This window comes from Maylandia zebra, linkage group LG15 (assembly GCF_041146795.1).
Source record: "Maylandia zebra isolate NMK-2024a linkage group LG15, Mzebra_GT3a, whole genome shotgun sequence".
Lineage (NCBI taxonomy): Eukaryota > Metazoa > Chordata > Actinopteri > Cichliformes > Cichlidae > Maylandia > Maylandia zebra.
In genome coordinates, this window is record NC_135181.1 from 13,351,932 (window position 1) to 13,379,246 (window position 27,315).

At 38.7% G+C, this 27,315-nt stretch overlaps 1 protein-coding gene across 1 annotated transcript in view; it reads right to left on the reverse strand.

Moving 5' to 3' along the window:
* Positions 1-7,028, reverse strand: part of LOC101464762 (pleckstrin homology domain-containing family G member 1) — a 60,549-nt gene extending 53,521 nt beyond the window's left edge. The window contains exon 1 of the mRNA XM_014414603.3: positions 6,798-7,028. Within this exon, the coding sequence (XP_014270089.2) occupies positions 6,798-6,972 (175 nt within the window). The 5' untranslated portion in view covers positions 6,973-7,028. The remainder of the gene's footprint in view (positions 1-6,797) is intronic.
* Between the last annotated feature and the right edge of the window lie 20,287 nt (positions 7,029-27,315).

A 27,315-nucleotide genomic window follows, 5' to 3' on the forward strand; every position in this document is an offset into this window, starting at 1 on the left:
TAGTGAATTAGCTCTCTACTGCCACACACTGAGTGCAGACCAGGACACAGATGGGACTTGAGACGCACTTAGTAAGAAATGCAAACCAAAACAGTCAACCCCTGATAATGTATACACACCCTTAGCATGCAGTGATAGTGTCAATGTACAATAAGTGAGTATATGGATGGAGCTCCATTCCCATATATGGACTTCAATCAGGATTACTTTCTTACAACCTGTAATTAGACTCCTTCATTTGGAGCAGCATTTCAGCAAGTATTTCAGTCTCACCCTGGCCCTGACCTCCAACCTTTTAGCCTTTGGTTTACACGGTACAATCAGCAGGGAGCAATGGACTGGGACGTGCAAGTGCATAGGCGGATCCTTTGAAAAGCCGGCGCAGTGGACACAAGTGTACAGTTGCTGTCAGTAAATTCAAATAGTAATTCTTTCATATTTAAGATGTGGTGTAAGTGCATCCGGTGAGTTGTTTGTACTGAATATTTTAAGTACTACTCAAGCTTCAGAAAGCTCAAAGGTCTTTGGAAACCGGTGCATGAAAGTGTGTGTAGCTTTACACATATAATAACTTCATATTTTGCTTCCAAGGAGCCAGATTTTATTGTATTTTTATTTAAATTTTGGTCTTGAGCAACAGTACTGCAAGACTTTTTCACTTTCAATTTCAGTCTAGCTGTATATAGAAGACATTTTTCATGTTTGTGTGAAGTCACTTAACACTGACCTATAGATCATTCAAGCATGAAAAAGGAAAATAACCCAAGAAACAAACCAGTGATGTTTCTACATATAAGCAAAGCTGGCAAAAGTACAGACTTCCTTTACTTAAGTAGAAGTACAGATACCAGCGTGAAACTACACTCCAGTAAAAGTTGAAGTACCGAAGCAACTTTTGTACTCAAGTAAAAGTGAAAAAGTACAGGCTCAGAATTGTAATCAAAATAAGAAAGTAAAAAGTAGCTCCTTGAAATTCAGATTCAAGCTAACCTTTTTGACTGTGTGACTTTCCCTCCACACCTAAACAGTAATCAGGAGTCACAGTGGGATTTAGCAGGTGGGGAACCCAACAACAGATGTTTGACAAGCTGTCATTGCCGATGACCATTCCCTACACTGACACTATACTGTTTTTACACTACACAATATAAATTTGGAATTCAGTTAATTAAAATAAGCATATTCACCTTAAATGGAAATTCATCTCTGCTATGCTTGATATAACCTCTAACCTAAATCTAACCATGAGCATCACAGCCACTGTTCAGCAGTCCAATATATTGCTTTACTGTGTATTCACCACAGTACTGCAGACTAACCTGATTATCTCCTGTCTTATCTTTGTTTTCTTACTCCATCTCTCAGTGAAGTTAGCTCTCAGTCAGGCAGAACCCTTTGAAGTACAGCAGCTGGAGTTTTAGGTAGCATCACACTGTGTGACAAACTGCACACTGTATAAAAATGTAGGGAGTAAAAGTAAAAAGTTTTCAGACAAAAATACTCAAGTACAGATACCTGAAAATTCTACTTAAGTACAGTAACAAAGCATTTGTATCTGTAAACTTTGTTACTAGCAATGTGTCAGAAAAACAATTTGTTTCCATTTCTTTCATCAAATCTAAAAATCTGCAAAACATGACAGAGGCTCTTAGATGTGAGGCTGCATTTGAGCCAGTGGTGTTAGAGATCTTATGAAACTGATGACATTATAAATGCAGAAAAGTACCATGAAATGCAATCGGGAAAGCTGATTGGTCATTCTTCAGCATGACAAGGAACCCAAACCCAAAAAAGACGGTCAGACCAAATATCAACTTTCAATTTAATTAAATTGTGAAAACTTGCTTTCACTCACTATGAAACTGTGTTTGCTTATGTGCTGTATTTCCATGTATGTTTGCACATGTTTCAATAAATTGCTGCACACATGTCCCAAATTTCTAAATATAAAGAAATAAGGGTGGCACAACACTTTTGTACAGAACTTTATATACTATACTTCTGTTCTATACCAACCAATATGAATTTTTAAACATTTAAAATTAAATTACATATTGGGGTCATCGGCTATTTTACTATATGTCTACCTTCATTCATGGTAATCTTTCTCTTAACACTTCTTATTCAACTAGGTGGGTCTTAAAGTTGCTGTGAAGCCACACTTAAAGTATTTTCATACTTGCACCTCATGCCAAATACTAAAGTCAGTGGGCCAAACTTTCCCTCTCCCCGTCGCAAACCTTGTAATTAGGTAAAACATGTTTTTACAGCATATCTCTAAGTACTTTAAGTAGTGGTTAGTAGTATAGAAAAAGCTTGAGCAGACACACGCACTTAAATCACAGACTACAGGTATGTCTCCTGGAATGTCTTTGCCTGCTGAGCAAATACAGAAACCCATCTCTGTTATCAGATGCACAGAATGGTTTGTGACACACAGCGAATTTACACAAATAATCCCAGCCACGCTTCATTTAACATGTGAAGTAGATGCATGAAGTGTGCAAAGGGGGCATCATTTCTATATGTGCTCCTTAGACTGCTCAGGTAAAATGATGCAGTTTGTAATCCCAGTGTCTCTTTTCCTCTGTGTAACAAAGACGGACACACGCAGTCTCATAAACATCTAAACTAAAAGATCTAAATAATACTAAGCTATTTAGATGCCATACCAGTCTGTCTATATTGCACAGTCTGACAGTGAACACGACTGTTTTACTGTGTATACATCATTAATTTAATTCCTTTTTAATAGTTCAATATCCTTTAATTCAAAATTTAATGAAAAAAACAAAAACAAACTATCTCCATTAATGAGATCAATTGCATGATCAATTTTGGACAAGTTTTAGCTGTTGAACAAATGTCACACATGGTACTTATGGCCAAACAGCTCTTTGGTCTTGTCTGTTCAAACGACATTCACCATCATCAATCAATCAGCTCAAAGTTTTGCATGTCTGGTATTTAGCACTCAGATAAGGAGGTTAGCCCAGTTTTATAGCTAGAGAAAGTCCTGACAGCGGACAGTATCCTTTTTAACTTCAAGAGAATCTTTCATCCTCAAATCTCAAGAGTACAGTGAACTATTTTCCTGCAGGTGTTTCCATGAAACCACCTGGTCGCTTTTTCCACTGTCAGCACCTACTACAAAAACACTTTATGCAAAGCTCTACACTATGAATAGAAAGATGGAAGTCTGGTGGTAAACAGACAATCCAGTAACCCAGACCAGAGGAATAATAATAATAAAATAAAAAAAAGTATATTTTGGTTTTGAAAAGGAAGTTTAAAAGTTCTCTGTCTCGCAGTAACAACAGTCCAAAAATATCCCGGTTCAACACAAAGCAGGTCTCTGCATGTCCAACAGCTCTTGTCAGGGGTTGGACGTGGAGACACACACACACACCTTCCTATAAAATAGGAAGCACATGGTGATATCCATCAACCTTTTTGTGGACTGACATTCACGCACACAGACATACAGACAATCACAGGCATTTTGGAAATTATAACAGGAAGCTGCAGTCAGAGCAGCACAAGTTCATCCATCAAAGCAACGGGACGACATTTTTAAAAACACACAAACATGCGCGGGGGCGATCAGAACTTGTCCAAATAAACCAAACATTCATGTGCGCCCTTCTCCTTACGCAGCTTTGCATGTGAAAGGACATGCTTTGCATTTCAGACAAGGCCAACACCACTGTTTGCATCTCCACTCACGGCAGGAAGAGTAAAAATGACAGGCATTTGTTCTCGGTTGTTGTTATTAAACACTTCACAGATGAGCACCTTTTGATGGAAAAGTGGTGGTAAAGCTTTTCATGTTTTTTAGTAAAAGGTTGACAATACTGCCTATAATTTATGCTAAATTTAAAGATTTTAAGAGTGTGCACTTTGTATGTCTCTACAAAGAAGTTTAAATTAGAGCTGGATGTGCTGTTAGCAAAGCTCATTTCCTTTTCCTGTATGACAAGCAAGAAAGGTCATTCAGCTGTGCAGCTGAAGCCCACGTTGCCTGATTAAGACAAAGTCAGGTGATGATGGAAGCTGGAGGCCTTTTGTTGCTTATTTCACCAGTTTTCATCCGCTCACTGTTGTAGCAATCTTCATGCATACTATATACAGAAGCCATTGCTGCTTCGAGTTCGAGGGTAAAAATGATCTATAAACAACAGTGAAGAAAGTTATTGAAAGGTCAAACAGCTGACGGGTAAACTTTTTGCCTCATATTTTTCAACCTCTTCTCTTCACATCTTCCTTTGAATCCCCTTTGTCAACTCCTTCACGCCTCAGCTCCTACATGTGACCTCCCAGCAGGGAAGGTCGCCAGCAGCAGGTGAAAGATCACGACCCCCAACACAAAGACTCGCTGCCCTCTTCCTCGGCTTCAGCAGAGACTGGAAAAACAGCAGCCTATCACATCTCTCAACACTGACAATTTACCAGGAACAATTACAAAATACCAACAACAGTAGCCTTAAGCAGGGAATGGAGATTCAACAAGTCCTAAAATCGAACTGCTGTGAAATTGCATCTATACTTGAGGTTGTTTAAAATGAAACAAAAGGAGTGGAGATGAAAACAACAGTGGACAAAATAGGTCATTTCCTGTTCGTGTTTTTAATCAGCTCTGCTTCTGTATCGGTCTCCCAGAATGCACAGTAGCAGCTCTTCTCATCAAGAATACATCACATATGTGCCAAGGCTCCTATGGAAGCACAACTGAGTCCTTTCCGCCTGGAGCGCGTTTGAACTCCACATGCTATCTGGATCTGCTTCAGGCAGAACAGAGATAAAAGTGTTGGATTACAGTGGACATCAGGAAGGTATGAATATTATCCTTAAACGCAGCCATGTGTACGCACACAGTCGCCACACATTCAATCTTTCCTATAAACCATCATGCATATTTCGAGCGCACATCACCTGGACCTTAGTTTAAATGTGGGGTGATTTATGATCAACTTTGTGAGAAAGAAACTGGATACAGCGTGGGACCGAAGGCATTCTCTGGAGCCATCTGTCTGAAGGTACTTTGGTAAAAACATCACTCAGAGAGAAAGCTACTTGACAGGTGCAGCTCATCCTAAACTCAAAGATAAGATGAGCTACATAAGCCTACATATTTTACAGTCTGATTAGCATTTTCATCCTTCGGTCTACGCTAACATAGATCCCTATGGCGGCGTAATACGTAATCTTAGGGCCACAGTGTTATTAGACAAGCAGAAGACAGTAAATCAGCAGGACTAGATTACAGGATATGAGGTCCTGTCTTTCCTGGGTTTAACATTACACGGGGGGTGAAGGTGCTAAGGTCACTAAATCTCAGGTTACATTCTCACGAGATTTAGAATAGCACAGCACCTGCCGTCCTCCTCTGACTGTGACGAAAGAAGGCAACACGGACGGCTTAACTGAATATTTCCACGTGACTCAATTTTGCTGTTATGATATTAATAAGGGATGTGCATTTCTGTAAAAGATTATATCTGTGATCAAAATATCAGTTTTGCTGATACCTGATTTTTTTTGTTTATCTTGCGCTCGTTTTCATTTGTGCCTGAGAAACAAATGAAACAAATGGATAAATCGGGGATCGACCCACCGACCTTCCACTTGGTATACAACCCGCTCTATCACAGTCAAACATAGCAAGCTATGAACTTATTAGAAAAAACTGCAAGATTTGATAGCCACATTTTAAAGTACAAAATTATTACAGGTAAATAAACTAACATCATAAATGACTGATTCTCTGCAACGACGATTTAGTGTTACTTGGGTAAACACAACTGCTTTTCAGAGATGTGCAGATACCTGCTGCTTTCTTTGTAGACAAATACTAACGGGTGGCTGGTCCATCCCCTTCCCTCCCCCTCATACTGGAGGTGAGGGTACAGAACAACACCAGGGAGACAAAGACCATTAATTCAAACGCGCAGGTGCCATCTTTAAGTCCTGTATCCATTTTTCAATAATGCATCCATGGGGGCAACGTGTTGCATCAGTAACATGTTGGTTTCCTGGCAGCTGGAACAAAACTAGCCACTTCCCTCATTTCCCTCAACCCGCACATAAGCAGCAGCGGTATCAAACCTTTCATCTAACCCTCAACAAGTGAGCAAACATCCCCAAAACCTAAACTATCCCTTTAATCCAGCATACAACCGCAGGAACAGTCACAGTGATGACAACAGTGCCTTGTCAGTCAAAGCTGCAAAAGCTTAATATGTTATTTGTGGTGATGTTCTGCATTAATCATTATTTATAAAGATTAAAGTGATTCAGTGTGAAAGTCACCTGTGAGTGGCAAAAAGAGAGAAAAACACTGTGGTGAAATTTGACTTCCTTCAGCCATCTGCTGGCGTTTCATAAGAGCCTGGAGTGTGTCCAGAACTGTCAGCTCTTTCTTAGTACAGAGAGCATCAGTTTTTAGCAAAACCGATTCTTTGTAAGATGATTTTTTTTTTAAAGATCAAAGACCCAAACATTGTTAAAAGCAGAACTTCACCAGACACATAGCTTACCACTAGCTACATGTCATTACATAACCGGTGTTATTGATTCATAGTCATTCTCATGCAACCTGTTCCGCCAGCAGTCTCTTCCTTATCTCCTATCAGCGTTCATCTGCCAGTAATTATCTTCCAGTCCTGCGATCTGACCTGCAGGCTGTTCACACGCACAGTAACTCCTCTGCGCAGCACACCTGTTTCTGAAATCACTCCGCTGATAACAGCGCGGGATCCGTGTTTCAACTTCACCTTAGGGCAATTCGTTAGACTCACGGGAAGGGATTGATGGGGGACCTGCTCGAAAAGTGCACCGAGGCAGTTTCCGCTCGCTGTTTTCTGTTGCGGGTGTCTTTGCAGAGGGCACATGAGCAAATCCTCGTCCTCCTGCAGCCACCGGACACATGTAAACCTTGAATTGGAGCGCTGAAAACCCTCCTCGACACTTCATTAAATCGCAGCCACGCTGTCTCACCTGTTCACTTTGCCAGCGCCCTCGTTTACCTGGTCGTAAAACCTCAGTGACGTTACCTTTGCGTGGCGTCATTTTCCGGCTCACTTTATCAGCGTCGATACTCAACAGTTAAACTTTTTTGGACTTAATTAAAATAAATAATAAATAAAATGAGCTGTTTAGATGTAAAGGTGAAGAAATATATTTATAATTTTTAAAAAAATTATTTAAGATTTTTGTGAATTTTTTTTCATTAGTTATGTATTTGTTTGTGTAATTTTGTCTTTCTTATTCATATAACTCTACATCAATGAACATGTTCATTGCTTACCAACGTGATCGGATAATGTTTAAAGTCACAGCCCCCATTTGACAGTTTCTGCTATGAAATAGGATTTACTGTTAGTAAGAAGGAAAACAGGCCATCTATGTAGGTTTCAACTTCCTAGAAGTCGCATCGTTCTACTTCAGGAGAGGTCTCGGGTTTGACTTCTTGGGAGACAATCGTTTTATTTTTTAATCTGCACGTCAAATATTATAGAGACCTACAGTTGCTCTATTTCATTAAAATGAAAATACTGTTGGCATTTTTCTGTAGTTGTACAGTCATTTGAAAAATAAAATTTTTTACACTCCTATCAAAAACTAGGCACTAAGATGCATGTGCAACCACCTTCAGCAACAATAATTTGAAGCAATAATTTTCTCTATGTATTTATCAGTCTCTGACATCGTTGTGCAGGGATTCTGATACAGTCTTTTTATGATGTTGCTTCAGTTCATTGAGGCTTTGTGGGCGTTTGTTTATGCACAGCTCACTTATAGGTTCCACCACAGCATTTCAATCAGGGTGAGGTCTGGATTTTGACTGTGTCATTGCAACACTTGGATTATTTTCTTTTTCAACCATTCTGCTGTAGATCTGCTGCTGTTTGGGATCATTGTTATGTTGCGTGATCCTTTTTTATCTAAGGTTTAGCATTCAGACTTTAATCTAGACTCCTTTGGTTTACAGAGGAGTTTGTAGTTGAGTCAATAATTGCAAGATGCCCAAGTCCTGTGGTTGTAAAACAGGCCCAAACCATCACCCCTCCTCCACTGCTTGACAATGGATGTAAGGTGTTAATGGTGGCATGCTGCGCTTGGATTTCTCCAGTCACCGTGCTGTACATTATTTCTTCAGTCTTTCTCTAATTGTCCTTTTATTGGCCCTTTTAATGAAAAACATTAAGCAACCAGTAGTTTGATGACTTCAAAACACTTTATTTTAAATCTCTTATACATTATTTATAGTGACTGTCTTTGTATTTTGTACTGGGAAAACCAAAACTAACCTCTTATCTTCCTACTGTCTATTGTTGGGCATAAAACAGAATGCGGGATAGGACATATCTCTAACAGCGTTGTGGTTATTTCTCACATTCCTGCCTTTCCTTACTGCTTACCTTGCTGACAGACAGACGGTAGTTTTACATCTGTAGCTTTTATGTGACTCACTGAACAATATTCTTTTGTCTGTACAGTTTTGATAATTCTTTTTTCATTTTGATTTATAGGTGTCATGCTCTCTGGTGAGTATTATCTTTGTCACTGGGGAGGTCATGGCCTGAATGATTATTCCACAGAGGACAGGCTTAGCCACTGAGCTTTTCTCTGTGATATCAGCTTTCTCAGAATAAGATGACTTCATTGTCAACTGAAACTGCTGGAGTCCTGAGAGTGAGGAGGATTTTCCCTCAGGTAAAAGCTGACAAACAATGCCAAAGCTGTCTATTTACATTGCTGTCCTTCTAGTATGTCAGTGTCTAGTTTTCAGTGGAAGAAAATATAGCTTGTTAATTGCTGTTTTTCCCTGTACATGTAGAGACATGCCTGATCATTTTTAGCGTGGAAATCCCTTAGTCCGTGGAAACAGACATGCACCTAGCTATAGGGCAGATTGAGAACAATTCCTACTATGCTGATGGTGACAGATAAAATCTGTTCCTTTGGTTTCATTTTGAAAGTATACACGCACTGATGCTGCTCAGCTTTTGATTTGACAGCATGATTTTATCATTTTCAGAGTGAACGCCACTTTTAAGCACCGAAATATTAAAACAGCATCTGATAAAAATGTGTTTAATCTCGTTTCACATTACAGGCTTCAAAGCGACTGATGTGTTATGTGACATTCTGTGACACGAGAAAATTATGTGCTGTTCAAAACAGAAATTTATCTCAGATGACTCTGGGACACTCAAAACGACTTCCTGACGACCTGATAAAGATTTCCTGCATTTAACATTGTTTATGCGTTTTAATTATGTGCATACATACAGATGTTGTTTTATTTTCGCTGTCCGGCCATCTATTTTTACCAGTTGTCTTTTAAACATTTTTTCTTTCACTATTTTACATCATTCCTCACGCAAATGTTTTTTAACATTGCAGCTGTAACCATTAAATCTTAAAAAGTTAAATTACAGAGAAAGGTTCTGGTAACGCATTGGCCTGAATACCATATAATTATAAAACAGAAAGATTTTGTTTATTCACAGAAAAATGTCATTTTTTCTCACTGTGGATCCATTTGAACAAACAAACAGAAAAAGGAACTTTTCTGTCATTTAATTGTTTATTTATAACTTAATTACTTTGTTGCAGTGGTGTTAGGGTGGGGTGGGGTGTCTTTATCAGTAGGAAAAGCTGTAAAATGTAAATACAGTTAAAAGTCCTAATTGGAGTCTTCATCAGGCCAATTCTGGTCTTGTTGCCACTGATGAGCTGTCCTGTACTCACTGGTGATACTATGATGCTATCTGATATGAGGAGTTTGTCACAAGGCAGGATGCAGGGTACACCCTGGAGAGCTTTCTTGACAAAAGCCTGTTGCTTTTGTCAAGAAGCTGGAGTACACAGAGAGAACCCACACAGGCACAGAGTGAACAAACAAGCTCCATACACAAAGGCCTTGGCCAGTCACTGGATTTGAACCCAGGACCTGCTGCCCGAGGCCCTTCTGCATTGAGTTTGCATGGTCTCCTTGTACCTGTGGTACGAGCAGAGCCTTCTGCAGCTCAACGTGGCAAAAGACCAAGGAACTGATTGTGGACTTTTTAGGAGGACCAGGAAAACCTTCACCCCCGTTTCAATCCAGAGAGGTCAATGTTGACATTGTAGAGGACTATAAATACCTTGCAGTACACATAGACAATAAACTGAACTGGGCTAAAAACACCACTGCACTCTACAGGAAGGGCCAGAGTCGACTCTATTTTCTGAGGTGGCTGAAGTCTTTCAACATTGTTGGACAATGCTCAGGATTTTTTGCGAGTCTGTTGTGGCCAGTGCTAGCCTCTATGCTGTTGCATGCTGGAGCATCAGGTTGAGGGTCCCAGATGCCAACAGACTGAATAAACTGATCCGCAAGGCCAGTAATGTTGTGGGGATGGAGCCCACCCCTTAGGGTGGTGTATGAGAGGCGGATGTTGTCCAAGATAAGGACAATGTTGGATAATACCTCCGCCCACTCCATGACGTGCTGGCCAGTCACAGGAGCACGCTCAGTGAGGCCATCTCCCTGTACAACTCCTGCATTTAATACACTGTAAACACTGCAATAGTTACACCCTTTTGCACATATTCTACAGTAAAATAACAGATGACAAAGTTCACAGGTTAAAGTCAAATATATCACCTCTCTAATATTCTCACCTTGTATAGATTAGTGCCATTTCTTAAATTTGTAAAGTTTGCAATATATTGTATTATTTAACCCACATAATAATTTACATAATTTCCTTAGGGATTATTAAAGTATTCTGATTCTGATTGTCCTTGAAACAGAATTGCGAGTATACATCATTTTCAGAGTGCCGGTCCCTGTATTAGTGAGTGAATTGCATAATAGTCCAGTGAAATGGTTAATTGAATGCTTATCTGTGGCAGACTGTGGAGGAGACATGGGCAAGAGTGCTGTTGATCTGAGTCACGCAATAGGAGATAAATGGTGTCTGGTGTTTGTAGTGTCAAAGGGCAGTGTGACAGATGAGATGCCAAAAATAGACTAGGTGAGTTTGCGCTCATATAGACAAAGGCAATAAATGAAGGCAAGATGAGGGCAGCCATAACAAACGTCATTATAGACCTGACTGAGATGTCATCATCCCATTTAGGATTAGAGAGCATATACAAACAATGTACGTTTGGAATATCTTTTCATTAAGCCTTGCAGACACAACACTACAGAAAAATGCATTTCAGGATCAAACGCTCAAAGCCGATAGTTTTAATCTTAGCCCTTCCTGTTTGACTAATACGGATATTTTCAGTGTAAAACACTTTGGCATGAGTTTCACAATTCCCAGACACTTTTTTCCCCGAGGGCAGAACTGTATACAGTGTTTTTTCCCCTCATATGTGTACACACAAGTCATGGGAGACACACACAAGGGAAAGCTTATCTCCACCATCAGCTGAGAAATACTGGGCGACCCGCTCTGCTGCTTTCAGTCCAGAGCAACGACTGTGAGACAGAAAGTGAGAGAGAGAGCGCCTTTGTGTTATCAGACGCTGGGACAGAAAAAGCTGTCGAGTGTGCCAGGATTAATGGACATTAGCACATGAAGCCATGAAGAAAGCAGGAAACGCCACAGGAAATGCCTCAGAGGGTGTGTAATGCCAACTCTGATCACTGTCCGTGTGGCACCCGCATTATGTATGCTGATGCAGTGGGAAAATACTGGTGGCTTTTGTACTTACAGTAGCACATGAGTGGGAGTGCTAATTATGTTAAAAAAAAACAACCTCTGAGATGCTTTAGAAAGAAAGTGATTGCAATAAGAAAAATAGTATCACAATGAGTGCCAGAGTAACAATAACGTAATTAACTGTGAGGATGAATCAGATGGATTGGTTACTTTTTTATTAATGAATGGCAGTTTTGAAAATTAGATTCTGCATGTCTGTTACCAGTTTGAAGTTCAATTTAAAACTGAGGAACTTCCTTAAATTATAAATAAAATATCCTCATGTAAGAAAATGTAACTATCTACATTTTACACTAAGTAATAAAAAACAAAAATAGTTTACTGTGTAAAACTCGACCCCTGGTTTATTTATCTGTTGCTGTGAAAATGGGAAATTTGGCCAGAGCGAGCATGACATCTCTTAGGCAAGCTTTCTTGTTATTTCTTGTCTTCAGGAATAGTTCTCAAGGTTTGAAGGACATTGAAAAGCTCTTTGAATATTGGCTGCCTCTTGTTCTGTTCTCTGTCAAGATGATCCCACACTGCTTCATTTAATGATGAGGTCTGGGATCTGGGGAGGCCAGTCCATGACTACTGATGTTCCATTGTGTCTTTTCTATCCAGGTGTGCTTTTCATGCACTGGCAGTGTTTTTGTACAGTGGCGCCCAGAGACAAAGCACGTACAAACTCCAAAACACAACGGAAGTGCTTCAGGACGCTAGGGTCAGTGTTGAGCTTTTGTTACCTATAGTGGCTACACAATTAATTATTTGACTATATATGAGTGTGGTTGTTCTATCCTTGCAGGTGTTTTCCACCAGTGTTTGCAACAAACTTGCTGTTTATTTTGCAAATCGAGCTCAACACTGATCCTAGCGTCCTGGAGCACTTCCGTTGTGTTTTGGAATTTGTACGTGCTTCGGAGTTTGTACGTGTTTTGGAGTTTGTACTTGCTTTGGAGTTTGTACGTGCTTTGTCTCTAGGGGCCACTATATCTTCTCTTTGATGCCCTTTCTTAAGAATGGCTTCTTGACACTGAGACTATTTCTGATGAGGCTTCAGTGAATAGTATCAACTGATGGGTCAGATGCATCTTTCAGCTCCTGTGTCATGTCTTTGCTGGATTTTCCACATTATTTCTTAAGGACATGACTGTCAGAAAATTTTCATTCGTTATAGAAAAACTTGGTTGTTGTTTTAATTTTGCTTATCTGTCCGCACAGTTTCCTCAATCTTTTAAGGACAGAATACACACAATGCCACTAAGTTTTCAGCTAACATGTTTCACTAATAATTCTAGCTCCTTGGAAGCAAAATACAAAGAAATGAGGGGCGTCAAGACTTTTGCATAGTACCATATCACTAATTATACACCTATTATATTTTGACTTGTCTCCAGAGCAGTTTTTGGATTTTTGTTCAAGTCAAAGTCCCACCTGTAAGACAAACAGAATTTCCATGCACTTTGGCTGTTCACTTTTTATTTAGATGATTTTTGTATGTTTCTATGACATATGAAAAACAATCTAAATAATTTCAAAAACTTTTATTGCCAAATAAATAAAACCCAAACTTTTGGCCACAACTGTAGAAAAGATAAAAGATGAGAGGAATATATCTGTACAGTAGGTATTTTTATTTAAGCTGATTATATTTTTCCCTTGACTTAAAGGGGGCGATCGTGGCTCAAGAGTTGGGAGTTCGCCTTGTAATCGGAAGGTTGCCGGTTCGAGCCCCAGCTTGGACAGTCTCGGTCGTTGTGTCCTTGGGCAAGACACTTCACCTGTTGCCTACTGGTGGTGGTCAGAGGGCCTGGTGGCGCCAGTGTCCGGCAGCCTCGCCTCTGTCAGTGCGCCCCAGGGTGGCTGTGGCTACAATGTAGCTTACCATCACCAGTGTGTGAATGTGTGTGTGAATGGGTGGATGACTGGATATGTAAAGCGCTTTGGGGTCCTTAGGGACTAGAAAAGCACTATATAAATACAGGCCATTTACCATTTACCATTTAAAGGTTCATCATCAGGAGGTAAACAGGAAGCCAGATCAGACGAAAAAGTATGAATAATGCATAAAAGAAGTCATTAAAAACTAAGTTGATTTAAATGGATTTCTCTGGGATTTGAGGTGGGTTGAGCTGTGCAAAAGCTGCTAATCAGTGGCTGAACCCAACCATGTCAACAGTGAAAAAAGAGAATGAACAAGCTGCTATCTAATCTAAATAACTGCAGTAGGTCTGTCATCACCATCTTTGACCTCATCGAAATCCCAGGAAATACTCTGAGTTTACAGTTTTACCATTCTGCTGAATTCACCGATTAACGATGAAACAGCAAAACTCTTTTCTTTCTGTTAAACCAACCGTGAAAGGCTGGATGTAGAAGCGGGTGGCGCTGAGGTCCCAGCATAAACCGCATCTCACATTATAAAGGCTGTAGTTATGATACCAGGATGTTGATGAGATAATTTCCAGAACATGTTTTTATGAAATGTCTGTGACCAGTTTGTCCTTCCGTACCAGCCAGAAGTTTCCATCTCATATATAACCGGAGATGTGTTGCCCACACTTGTTCTGTGACCAACAATGGAGAATGATTGCAGAAATGATTCCTGACTTGTGCTGTTACGTAAAAACCATCAGCATGAGAGGAGCAAAGACACACCTGCAGCCCCGCAATCCATTAGTGTCTGACATTCAAGAGAGAACTTTTCTGCAGACTGCTGTTGATTCATGGGAAGAAAATGAATCACTCTTTGTCGCCTCTCTTTTCTTCTTCTTTATTTTTATTTATTATTCCTGCGTGGGCTCTCTCCACATACTCCAGCTTTCTCCCATAGTCCAAACACATACACGTTATATACATATTGTACATATATTTATTAGTTTCAGATGTAGCCATTCTTGTATTTTGCTTGTTTACATTATTGTATTTTGCACAACTCTGTTGCTTGTGAAGCTCGCACACAAGAATTTCACTCACATGTGCTGTACCAATGTACCTGCACATGTGATGTGACAATAAAAGTGATTTGATTTGATTTGACGTTAGGTTAATGAGTGATTTTAAAGTGGCTCTGGGTATGACGCAGATTATAGTGTATAGAAATAATGCACTGTGCTATATGGATATATGTAAAAACAAAAAACCCAATGCACGGTAAAAAAAAACAACAAAACACTTGAGGTGCTTAGTGAGATTTATTGCACTATACTAATGCCAGTATATGTACATTTACCTTCTCACAAATTGTCCAAAGTTGCACACAGGGGTTAATGGGTAAAGATAGTGACAATTTGTAAAAAGCAAAACAACCCCCCTCCAAAAAAATGCATTTTAAATGTGGGAGTGCAGGTAGATTAACAATTACAGAAACATAAAACATCATTTTGTTAATTACCAGTATTATAAATTAGATGAGCGGTAGCATTAGCCTTACATTGGGTGGTGGCTTAAAAAATGTTTTAAGCACTGTATGTGACTGAAGACCAAATTACAAAGACTTCTTTATTTCCCCTTCCTTTCTATGCTTACCTCTCACATCCCTTATCATTTCATTCATTCATTTCATTTATTTGTTCATTTTCAGGCACAACAAATACCTATATTGAACATAAAATGCACAAAACAAAAAACAAAAATTGCCTGAAAAAGGAGTGGGACGAAGAAAACTTATTAAATCCCACCCCTATACTCACTCATCAACAAAAAAAACAAACTTCCCGCAGCTACGCCCATCATTGCATACAGACCCATCAACAGCCCCGGGCACATACAAGCATCTAAACGGCAGCTCGCAAACAACAATTAGAGCCTTCATAACTGAATTGATTGATTGATTGATTGATTGATTGATTGATTGATTGATTGGTAATTTATTTCAACATGTGAACAATATACAAGTACATTTAGAAAAGAAATGAGAGAAAAAAAATATACTATACAAATTACATACAAAAAAACATTCTGATTAATTTACATGTTGAAAGGGAGTGGGAAGAAGTATACACTTATTTAATCCCACCCCTGTCCCATAAATTATCAGTGAATATTTAGTCAGCTTCCTTACTGATATAATTTGTAATAAAAATAGTGAACAGATTTCTGATATACTATATACTATAATATCACATCATGAATTTTTTGTTTGTTTGTTTTTAAATAGAGACATTCACTTAATTTAAATATTTTCCTTTTCTTTATAGATCGAGAAGATCATATTTTTATAACTCTTTTTGAACAGTTTTATGTTTGGACATTGCTTTAATTCCATATTCAGTTTGTTCCATAGTTTCACTCCTTGAACAGAAACACAAAAGCCTTTTCTTGTAGTACGTACCTTCATTGTTTTGAAGTTACAAAAACCCCTTAAATTATAACTTCCTTCTTTCAAAAAAAACATACTCTGAATATTACCTGGCAGTTCTTTATTTTTTGCTTTGAATAGAATTTGTGCTGTTTGGAATTTCACTATATCGTCAATTTTCAATATTTCAGACTGCAAAAATAGTGAGTTTGTATGTTCCCTATAACCTGCATTGTGGATGATTCGAATTGCTTTCTTTTGAAGAGTAAAAAGTGAATGTAATGTGGTTTTATAGTTATTGCCCCAGACCTCTGCACAATAGCTTAAGTATGGTGAAACCAGTGAACAGTAGAGAATATGAAGTGATGTTCTGTCGAATACCTGTTTTGCCTTGTTTAGTACTGCAATGCTTCGTGATACTTTGGAATGAATATATCTTACGTGAGCTCTCCAGTTAAGTTTTTCATCTATTATTACCCCCAGAAATTTATTTTCACTGACTCTTTCAATATCAACACCATTTATTTGAATCTTTGCATTTGTATTTAAACTACTATTTCCAAATAACATAAGTTTAGATTTATTCAAATTTAATGATAATTTGTTTTTATCAAGCCAGAACTTCACTTTACTTATTTCATTAGTCATATCCTCCAATAAATTCTGCAGATCATCACCAGAGCAAAAAATGTTTGTATCGTCAGCAAAGAGAACCATTTTTAATACTTTGGACACTTTACAGATGTCGTTAATGTACAAGTTGAAGAATTTTGGACCCAAAACTGACCCTTGGGGTACACCACAAGCAATGTCCATACATAAGGAGCAACCACCATTTATTTTCACAAACTGCTTTCTGTCACTTAAATAACTCCGGACCCAATCTAAAACTACCCCTCTGACACCATAACGTTCCAGTTTTCTTATTAATATATCATGATCTATAGTGTCAAATGCCTTTGTCAAGTCTATGAATAACCCAGCCACATATTGCTTTTTGTCTATGGAATTTGTGATGTATTCTATTGAATCTAATAGTGCCGATGATGTTGATCTGCTTGATCTGAATCCGTACTGACTCTCAGTGAGTAGTTTATGTTTATCTATAAATTTTTCCAGTCTGTTTTTAAACAGTTTTTCAAGAACTTTTGAGAATTGAGGTAGTAAAGAGACAGGCCTGTAGTTTGTGAAATGGTGTTTGTTTCCAGATTTGTATAGAGGTATAACTTTTGCTATTTTCATTCTGTCTGGAAATCGACCAGTTTGAAATGATAAATTACAGATGTATGTAAATGGTTTTATAATAGCCTCAATGACTCTTTTAACCACTATCATATCAATATCATTACAATCCAAAGATTTGTGATTTTTACATTTTTTGACAATTTCAAGAACTTCATTTTCATCAACGGCTGTGAGAAACATAGTATATGGATTTCTGTCAATCAGTGTATCTGGTTTTTCCTGTGCTTTCCCAGGATGAGTGATTGTTCTTGCTAAATTTGGTCCAGCAGTTACAAAGAATTCATTGAGACTATTTGCCACAACATCCATATTGTATTCTTCATGGTCATTACAAATGAAATACTTGGGATAGTTCTTTTGTCCAGTCCCACATTTTATAACACTGTTCAGGATTTCCCATAATCTTTTATTATTATTTCTATTTATATCTAATTGCTTCTTATAGTATTCCTTTTTACTAAATCTAAGTATATTAGTTAACCTATTTTTATATCTTTTGTATCTGATTTCAGCATCTTTAGTTCTCGTTCTTAAGAACTCTCTGTATAGAGCATTTTTCTTTATACATGCATTTTGCAGACCTTTTGTTATCCATGGACAGTCCATATATTTCTGTTTCCTACTATATTGCTTTATTGGACAGTTGGTATTGTACAGTAATGTAAATATTCTAAGGAATTTATTATAAGCACTATTAACGTCCTGTTCCTGATATACTTCACCCCAGTTTTCCTTCAATAAATCTTTTTTAAATGCATTCATTCTTTCTTCTGTTCTTACTCGTCTGTACTCTTTTTTACTGTCCATTTTATTGATCTTGTAATTCCTATCATAGATTGTAAAAATTGGAAGATGGTCACTTATGTCGTTAATCAGGAGTCCACTTACAGTCTTATTTTCAATGTCATTTGCAAAAATGTTGTCTATGAGAGTTGCACAATGTGATGTAATCCTGGTAGGTCTAGTAATTTTAGGGAATAGATTCATACAGTGCATTGTGTTTATAAATTCCTCAGTGGTTTTATGTTTATTTGGGTTTAGCAAATCAATATTGAAGTCTCCACAAATGAAAACTTTTTTGCGAGCTATTTCAATAAATGTTTCTTCTATCCAGTCTTTAAATGTCTCAATACTACTACCTGGAGCTCTGTATATACAGCTAATGATTACATTTTTACTTTTTTCTTTACAAATTTCAACTGTAATACATTCTAGTACATTATCAATCACCATCGTCATCTTTTCCACCACATTAAATTTCAAGGATTTGTCCACATACAAGGCCACTCCTCCTCCTCCTTTGTTTCGCCTAGTTATAAATGTGAATTCATAACCCTCCAGTTCAAAGTCTGTTCCTTTTTCCATATTGATCCAAGTTTCTGATAAGGCAATGACACTAAATGGATGTGAAAACTGGTTAAGATATTCTTTGATATGACTAAAATTAGCATAGAGACTTCTACAGTTAAAGTGGATAATTGATAATTTATTCTCAGTTTTAATCCTCTGATTGTAGTCTTTATTTGTATAGTAGCAGCAATTGTTATTGTTAGATGAGAAAAAGTTGTTGTCTGGATCTATTTCATAATCCAAGTCGTGTGTATTGTGATCCATATAGTTAAATGTTTTCAGTTCCAATTGATCATATTCTGCAACTGTCTGACTGATGCAGCTGATTCTTCCAGATGTATCTGAGTTCTTCCTTCCAGTGTGTGTCATAAGTGAGTGTGTGGTTGTCTGTTACCTTGTTTGCCGTCCAGATCGTGTTGCTCACTGATATTTTTCGAGATCCGCCATATTTTTAATGGTCAGAACTTTGGCTTCCTCTGGTGATCTGTTTAGTTTAATGAATATTTTGCAGTTCGTCATCCAAGTGCCTTGGATTTTTCCCAGCTTCTTAAGGTGTCGCGCTTTTTTGGCTATTTCAGCGTTGTGTTTGGTTAGATGTTCATTGATAAAGACATTAGATCCTTTTAATTTTCTTCCTTGTTTCAGCAGCGTAATCTTGTGCTTTCGATTTACAAACCTTAATATAATAGCCGGTATGTTGCCGTTCCTCCTGGGAAGAGGGTGGCATGCTTCGACAGAGTTACAGTCCAGGGCAATCCCTTTGGACCGCAGGAAAGCAGCCACCTGTTGTTCCGTGGAGCTAATGTCAAGCTCTCCAGGTTCCTCGTTGCTGTCAGCGGTCACCGCCTGAGCGTATGACCGGGGTTTAATATGGAGCCCAGTGATGATGACGTCGTTTATCCTGGAGTATTGTTCCAGGTCAGCGACCTTACTTTCCAGGTATGCAATCTTTTTATCTTTTTCGGCATTTTGGATGCGGAGGAGCTTTACCTCCTCCACAATTTCAATGATATTTTTCTGCTGCAACCTGATAGTAGAAATTTCCTCCATTATGAAGTCAAGGGACTTTTTAATGTCCTCGACTTCCTCAGCTGTCGGTGTCCTCTTCGGCCCCATTTTATCTGGTTACCCTGGTAGCAGGTTCAGTCAGCTGATTCCTCAGTCAGCTGTTAGCCTGGTAACGCGTTGGCTAGCCTGCAATTACCTCGTTAACTCCGTTAGTCCAGTCCAATATCCTGTATCAAAGTCGTAATCCAGACAGGGTTGTACCAAAAGTTCCAACAATGTGAGTAGTCTTTGCTCCAGAAATTGATGGCCAAATTTCAAAAATCCACAGGACACGATCAAAACACAACTTCCAAACAAATGGCGAATACAGAATATATAAATTATAAATTGCATTACCACAGGTAACAGGCAGTAATAACTACAAGTAACAAACACACATACATATACATACATATATATCTACACACACATGTACATATATGTACATACATACGCACACTTTTTTTTTTTTTTTTTGGAATCCATACCAGCAATGGTAAGAGAACAGACATTACAGAGCACACTAAAAGCATCATTGAGTATACTGTGACCAGACCAACTGTTTGTAGAGAAATTTAAATCTATGAATATTTTTGCATTGTTTCAATTGTAAACTCAGACTGTTCCAGATTTTCACACCACATACAGACACACAAAAACCTTTACGGGTTGTTTGAGTTCTGGGTAATTTGAATTCTCCAAAGTCTCTCACATTATAAACCTTTTCTCGAATTTCAAATCTAGTTTGTAAATTTGCCGGTAAAAGTTTAGTAAAAGCTTTATACAAAATTATGGATGTATTGTAATTAACCAGATCCTGGAATTTAAGTAACTTTGCCTGAAGAAAGAATTTGTGAGTATGATCTAGATAACCAGCCTTGTGAATAATACGCAGTGCTCGTTCCTGTACTGTGACTAATGGATTAGTTGTATTTTTATATGTGTTTCCCCACACTTCCACACAATATGTAAGATATGGAAGAACCAGGGTACAGTACAGAGTACGAAGTGCATCTTTATCAAGGAATTGTTTCACTTTGTTCAAAACTGCGAGGCTTCTGGAAATTTTGGTTTTTATGTGTCTGACGTGGGGTTTCCATGAAATTTTATTATCAATTACGACTCCCAAAAATTTGTTTTCACTCACATTATCAATTGGTACACCTTCAATGATAATTGGTAATTCTACATTATATTTTAAATTACCAAAAAACATTGCTTTAGTTTTATTTATATTTAATGATAATTTATTTATGTCCATCCATTTTTTTTATTAATTTTAGCTCCCTGTTTACGGTCATTACAAGATCAGTATAATCATCGCTACTGAAAAATATGTTGGTGTCATCTGCGAACAGTATGAGTTTAAGTACTTGAGAAACATCAAAAATATAATTTATGTATACATTGAAAAGTTTTGGTCCCAACACTGACCCTTGGGGAACACCACATGTAATACCAGGTTTCTCTGAATGGTAATGCCCTATGCTAACATATTGTTCCCGACCCGTTAGGTAACTTTTTAACCAGTTACCAGCTTTCCCTCGAATACCATATCTTTCCAATTTATCCAATAATATTGAGTGATTGATTGTGTCGAAGGCCTTTTTGAGATCAACAAAAATACCAACTGCATATTTATTTTTATCCAGTGTATCAGTAATTTCTTCTACTGCCTCAATTATCGCCATTGAAGTGGTTCTTTGCGTTCTGAAACCATACTGACCAACATTTATTATTTGATGTTTTTCAAGGAATTTTTCTAATCTTGAATTAAAAAGTTTTTCTAGAATTTTTGAGAATTGAGGCAGTAGAGAAATAGGCCTATAATTGGTAAAACTGTGTTTGTCATTACTTTTATATAGTGGTATTACTTTCGCAATTTTCATTTTTTTTGGAAAACAACCAGACTGAAATGATAAATTACAGATATATGTTAAGGGACTAGCAATATTCAGAATAACCTGTTTAACTACAGACATATTTATGTCATGATAATCCATTGAAGACTTACTTTTACATTTTAATGTGATATTTATTACTTCTTGCTCATTTGTAGCTGAGAGGAACAGTGAAAAGGGATTTGATTTTATATTACTGATATTTTCATTTTTATGACACGGGATGTCTGCTGCTAGTTCAGGGCCAACATTTATGAAGAATTTATTGAACCCATCGACAATATTACTCATGTTGTGATTTTCACCATTTGCATCAGTAAAATATTCAGGATATGATGTTCCAGAAGATCCTTGTTTAATTAAGTTGTTTAACACATCCCAAGTTCCTTTTATATTGTTTTTATTTTCATATAATCTTCTTCTATAATAAAGTTGTTTGCTCGTTCTTATAATATCAGTCAATTTATTTCTATATGCTTTATATCTTTGTTCCACTTCTTTTGTTTTTACTTTGATGAACTGTTTATACAGATTGTTTTTCTTTTTGCAAGCATTAATAATTCCTTTTGTGAGCCAAGGACTTTTTATCTTTTTTTTCCTTTGTCATGTGTTCGTTTACAGGACAATGTTTATTGTACCACATAGTAAAAATATCTAGGAAATTATCATAAGCCTTGTCCACATCTGACTCTTCATACACCGAATTCCAATCTTGTTGTGCTAAATCGAAATTGAAGGCATGAATTGCTTCTTCATTTATTGTTCGCTTTGCTATCATGATCTTGGCATCCATTTTTTTTAAATCACAGTCACACAAAGTAAAAACTGGTAAGTGGTCAGTTATATCACAGACAAGCAGGCCACTATTAATTTGGAAATCCATGACATTAGTAAAAATGTTGTCAATAATAGTGGCGCTATGTGAAGTTATTCTGCTTGGCTTTGTTATTGTTGGATATAGTGATAAGCTGTACATCGTGTCAGTAAAGTCATCAATGGCTTTTAACCTTGTTGGATTTAGCAAATCAATATTAAAATCACCACAGATAAATAGTAATTTTTGGTTCACCGAAGCAAACGTTTTTTCTATCCATTCATTAAAAGTGTCAATACTTGAACTGGGTGTCCGATATATGCAACTTATTATAACATTTCTCTTTTTGTCATTCATAATCTCAATAGTCAAACATTCCAAAATTCCATCAATAGCCATAGACATAGTTGTTACAACATTATAGTTTATAGAGTTATGAACATATATAGCAACCCCGCCGCCCGCCTTATTTAATCTATTCATGTATTTTAAATCATATCCATTCAAACAAAAATCTATTCCTTTATCGACATTGAACCAAGTTTCAGTGATGGCTATAACACTAAAGGGGCGAGAAAATTGTTGTAAATAGTCCTTAATGAAATCAAAATTAGAGTACATACTTCTGCTGTTAAAGTGAATTAATGAGAGCTTCCCGTCTAGGTTAATTTCTTTTTCATATTGTTCCTGAGTGAAATAATTACAATTTTTAACAAAAGTAGAGAGAAAGTTACTTTCAGAATCTATTTCTGGATCTATTATATTATGCTCCTTATATTCACAATCTAGATCAATTACTTTCTGTTGAAGAATTGATTTCAACGTGTCCATGTCATTTCCTGGTGTAATTGATACATTGGTGTCAGTTATACTTGTCCAGATCCTCCATGTTCCTCACTATCAGTACTTTTGCCTCTTCTGGTGTCCCGTTTAGCTTAATGAAAATCTTACAGTTTGTTACCCATGTATGTTGTATTTTACCGTTCTTCTTCAGTTGCCTTGCCTTCCTCGCGATATCTGCGTTTTTTCGTGTCAGATGCTCATTAATGAAAACGTCCGTGCCTTTCAGTTTGCGTCCTTGTTTCAGCAGTGCGACCTTGTTCTTCCGATTGACAAATTTCATAATGATGGCCGGCGGTCTGTCACTCCTCCTGGGCAGTGAGTGACATGCTTCTATGTGCTCCAGGTCCATCTCTATCCCCTTGCTTTGGAGGAAGGACGCCACCTGTTGCTCCACCGAGCGGGTCTCCTCGTCGCTGGGCTCCCCGACGTTCCCGGCCACCGCGCGCGCGTATGAGCGCGGCTTGATTTTAATACCGCTGATGACCACGTCGTACTGCTCCAGCTCATCCACCTGCCGCTCGAGATCCATGATCCGTCTGTCCTTCTCGGCATTTTGGAGGCGTAGCTGTTTTACCTCCTCCAGAAGCCCCAGAAGCAGCTCCTGCTGCGCCCTGACTGCGGCCACGTCTCCGCACAGCGCTCCGAGGGAGGTTTTAATGTCCTCAACCTCCTCTGGTGTTGGGCCTTTCTTGGGTGGCATACTGAAGCGAGAGCACGAGGCGGCCACCACGAGGGACCCGGAAGCGGAATTTCTGATGATGGCGCCTGGCTAGGCCTGCTGGCTGATGGTGGAGCCTGGCTGTGGCCTGCTGGCTGATGGTGGATCCTGGCTGTGGCCTGCTGGCTGATGGTGGAGCCTGGCTGTGGCCTGCTGGCTGATGGTGGAGCCTGGCTGTGGCCTGCTGGCTGATGGTGGATCCTGGCTGTGGCCTGCTGGCTGATGGTGGATCCTGGCTGTGGCCTGCTGGCTGATCTCTTATATCCCTTATATTTGTTTAGTTAACATTGGCTTCCCTTGCTCGTTGTCTGGGGTCAAACAAAAACCGCTACTAACAATTGCAAATTTAATCCTCGGAGTTCCTTTCGGTGTTCTTCGGAGGGGATTTTGAATATCTCTCTTTAATCCATTCATGAATCAGTAAATGTTGTCAACAGCCAGAAGTCAGTACAGCATGTTTTAAACAATAAAACACCACATAAATCTGGATGTTAATAACACAAATGGGCTGGCCAAGTATAAAGGTGAGGTTTCCAAAGTTATCGAGCTGTCAGCATAGCCGATCTTTAAATAAGGTTCCACTTTGCTTTGAAACAAACAGAAGATTTGAGTTAAGTTTTTCATTGTGATCGGTCTGCAGGACAAAAACCTTTGATCTCTGATATCAGCCATAGCTCTTTTTAAAAAGCTGCTCATTTAGCAGCAGATGTGGACATTTTAGCCAAGTGCCTCTTTTTTTTTCCTCTACATGAACTTGACAAGTTCACTTTAATCAGAAACTGAGACTCAGTCTACCTGTACTGAACTCTTTCAGTGTGACAACCCCATATAACTTTCTACTCAATTTCCCAGAAACCCGATCTACTACGAATACGTACAAACATACATTCCTCCTAATCTTGCTCCATCTTTCTTTCTCTCCACTGTCTCTTGCATTTTAGTTGCCTTACATATCACATATCGGGCAGAGGAGAGCAACTCTATCCGCCCATTTAACTTCATTGCAGACACTCTGGCTGTCACAATCCTCTTGGTTGTTGAAAAAAAAAAGGTGGAAGATGGGGAGGCCGTTGGAAAAGGGAGCCTGTTTTCTTCATCAGCCTTAACCTTGAGAAAGAGATTAGGGGAAGTCTAGGTCATCAAATCTCAAGAGCTTCTGGTTCACCTCAGACAAACTTTGCTTTTGTCTGCCAGAAAGGGAGCAGTGTTTAAAGCCTCAAACAAGGACCATTATTATCACAATCTGAAACTTTTCCATCTAAGATTTACTGGCAGACGGAAGTGCTTTTTGGATTTGCCTTCTTTATACAAACTTGTGAGTTGCAAATGCTATAACATGCCCGCACAGCTAAATGAAAAAGCCACAAACTGTAACGAATTCAAGAACTGAAATACTGATAAGTTAAAAAAAAAAATTCCCCTTCCCCACAATTTCCTTACTTACGTCTACTGGTGTTTAGCCATGCTGACATACTTTTATTTGTACAACTTTCTGAAACATCTTTAAGATATGTGCTATCATCTGAATGCAATAAATCCATTCAATTATGCAATTCAGGATTGTGGAGGGAATTAATCATATCCCAGCTGTCATCAGGCAGAAGGTGGAGCACACCCTGAACATATCACAAGTCTACTGCAGGACTAACACAGAACAAAAGATAACCATTCATACCTATTGACATTTTAAAATCATGGGTTAATTTAACATTCATGTCTTTGGACTCCAGGACAAAGACAGAGTACACAGTGAGAACATCTAAACTGCACTCAGAACAGACCATGCCTGGATTTTTTTAAATCCAGGACCTTCACACTGTGAGGTGATGGTGCCAACCAATACATCCCCTAATGTCCCTAATGTCATAGTCTTCAAAACATTGATATTAAGTATTCTACCATTTTCCTCAACTCCATTTCATGCTAAATATACTGACTGTAGTAAGAAGCGCATCTGTGATAAACTCCAAGTTGTTTTTGGACATTAATGACAACATAATTGGTGATTTTACACTTATGGAAATGATGTATTATGGAATGGGTGTCCTTCTGAATATCCACACACTCAACATCAGCAAATATATTTTGACTTAAATCAACAGCAAGCTTTTCCTGGAAGTTTTCCAACGCTTGGCGGAGGTGTGTTGGTGGCCAGGGAAGGAACGTGCCCTCCGGTTGTTGCAAGTGGCTGCCATCAGTCTCTCCAGAAGACCATCACAGCAACTTTCATGGGGCAAATGGGGCTGGAGGACCAGTCCTCTGCCTAAACCAGGTGGCTGCAGCCTGGCCCCACACTTAGAAAGGCTGGATTGCTGAAAATGGTAGTGCTAGAGAAATTTGTGGGGGGGGGCTACCGGCCAGGACAGTGAAGTGAGTCTGCTATCACTAGCCGGTGAACCTCAAAACTGCCATCACCCTGGCCAAAGACCAGCTGGCGACCTGTCCGGCTCAGTCATGGATATTCACAAATACCCCATAGTACTGGTGGAAATGAAAGATCGGGGGGAAATGCATAGAGTAACGGCTGCGGTTAGCTGGCGGCTAGCATACCCCTTAAATCTCAAAACTGATTGGTTGGGGTTTGGTAGCTCAATAGGGCAGTATGCAGGGCTGCACACACAGCCAATAGGGACACGTGGCGTTTGGGCCGCGTTCAGCTTGCCGGTTCCAGCAATTCGCTACACAGAAGATAATGGCACTATGCAATTCGCCCTTTGATCAAATGATGAGAGCTGATAGTCAAATAGTGCGCCCTGACATTTCCACATTTTGTAACGACAGACCATGTTGAGCGTGTCGTGACACTTGTAAAATGGAAGAACACATCTACTTGTTGGTCGCAGAAGAGCCACTGAGAAATGATTTTTTTAGGTGGCTCGTTACAACTCGATGGCTGGTCACCTGGAATAAGATAAGACTCTGGACCCAAAAATTGACCGATTTTACTGGCCAAGAATCTGTTTGGATGTGCGCTGATGTTGTGCGTCCAGTGGTGTCAGCTGGTGAACCAGCTGGCCATTCCAAAAGTGCCTTTATGCCCTTACTGCCCTTAATGGAGGTACCATTTGAGCACATTGGCATGGACCTCATCTGACCATTTTATCGACGAGAAAAAGTAAATCTTTCGTTCAGCTGTTGTTAACTGATCTTGACTTTGTTAATTAAACGTTGTAAACCTGCTTTCAGTGTGTCCTGTACATGAGTTCTTTCAGTAAACCACAGCACGGTGTGTTTTTTGAGCTGATGAAGTTAAGCCAAAACAAGAAACATGCAGCAGGAGACAGTAACTTGTTAAAATGTTTGTGGCGAGAATAAGGCACGGCGGGACCACGGAGTATCATTCGGAGCCATCTTTATTTACATCTCACCACAACAATCCCCAAACCCTC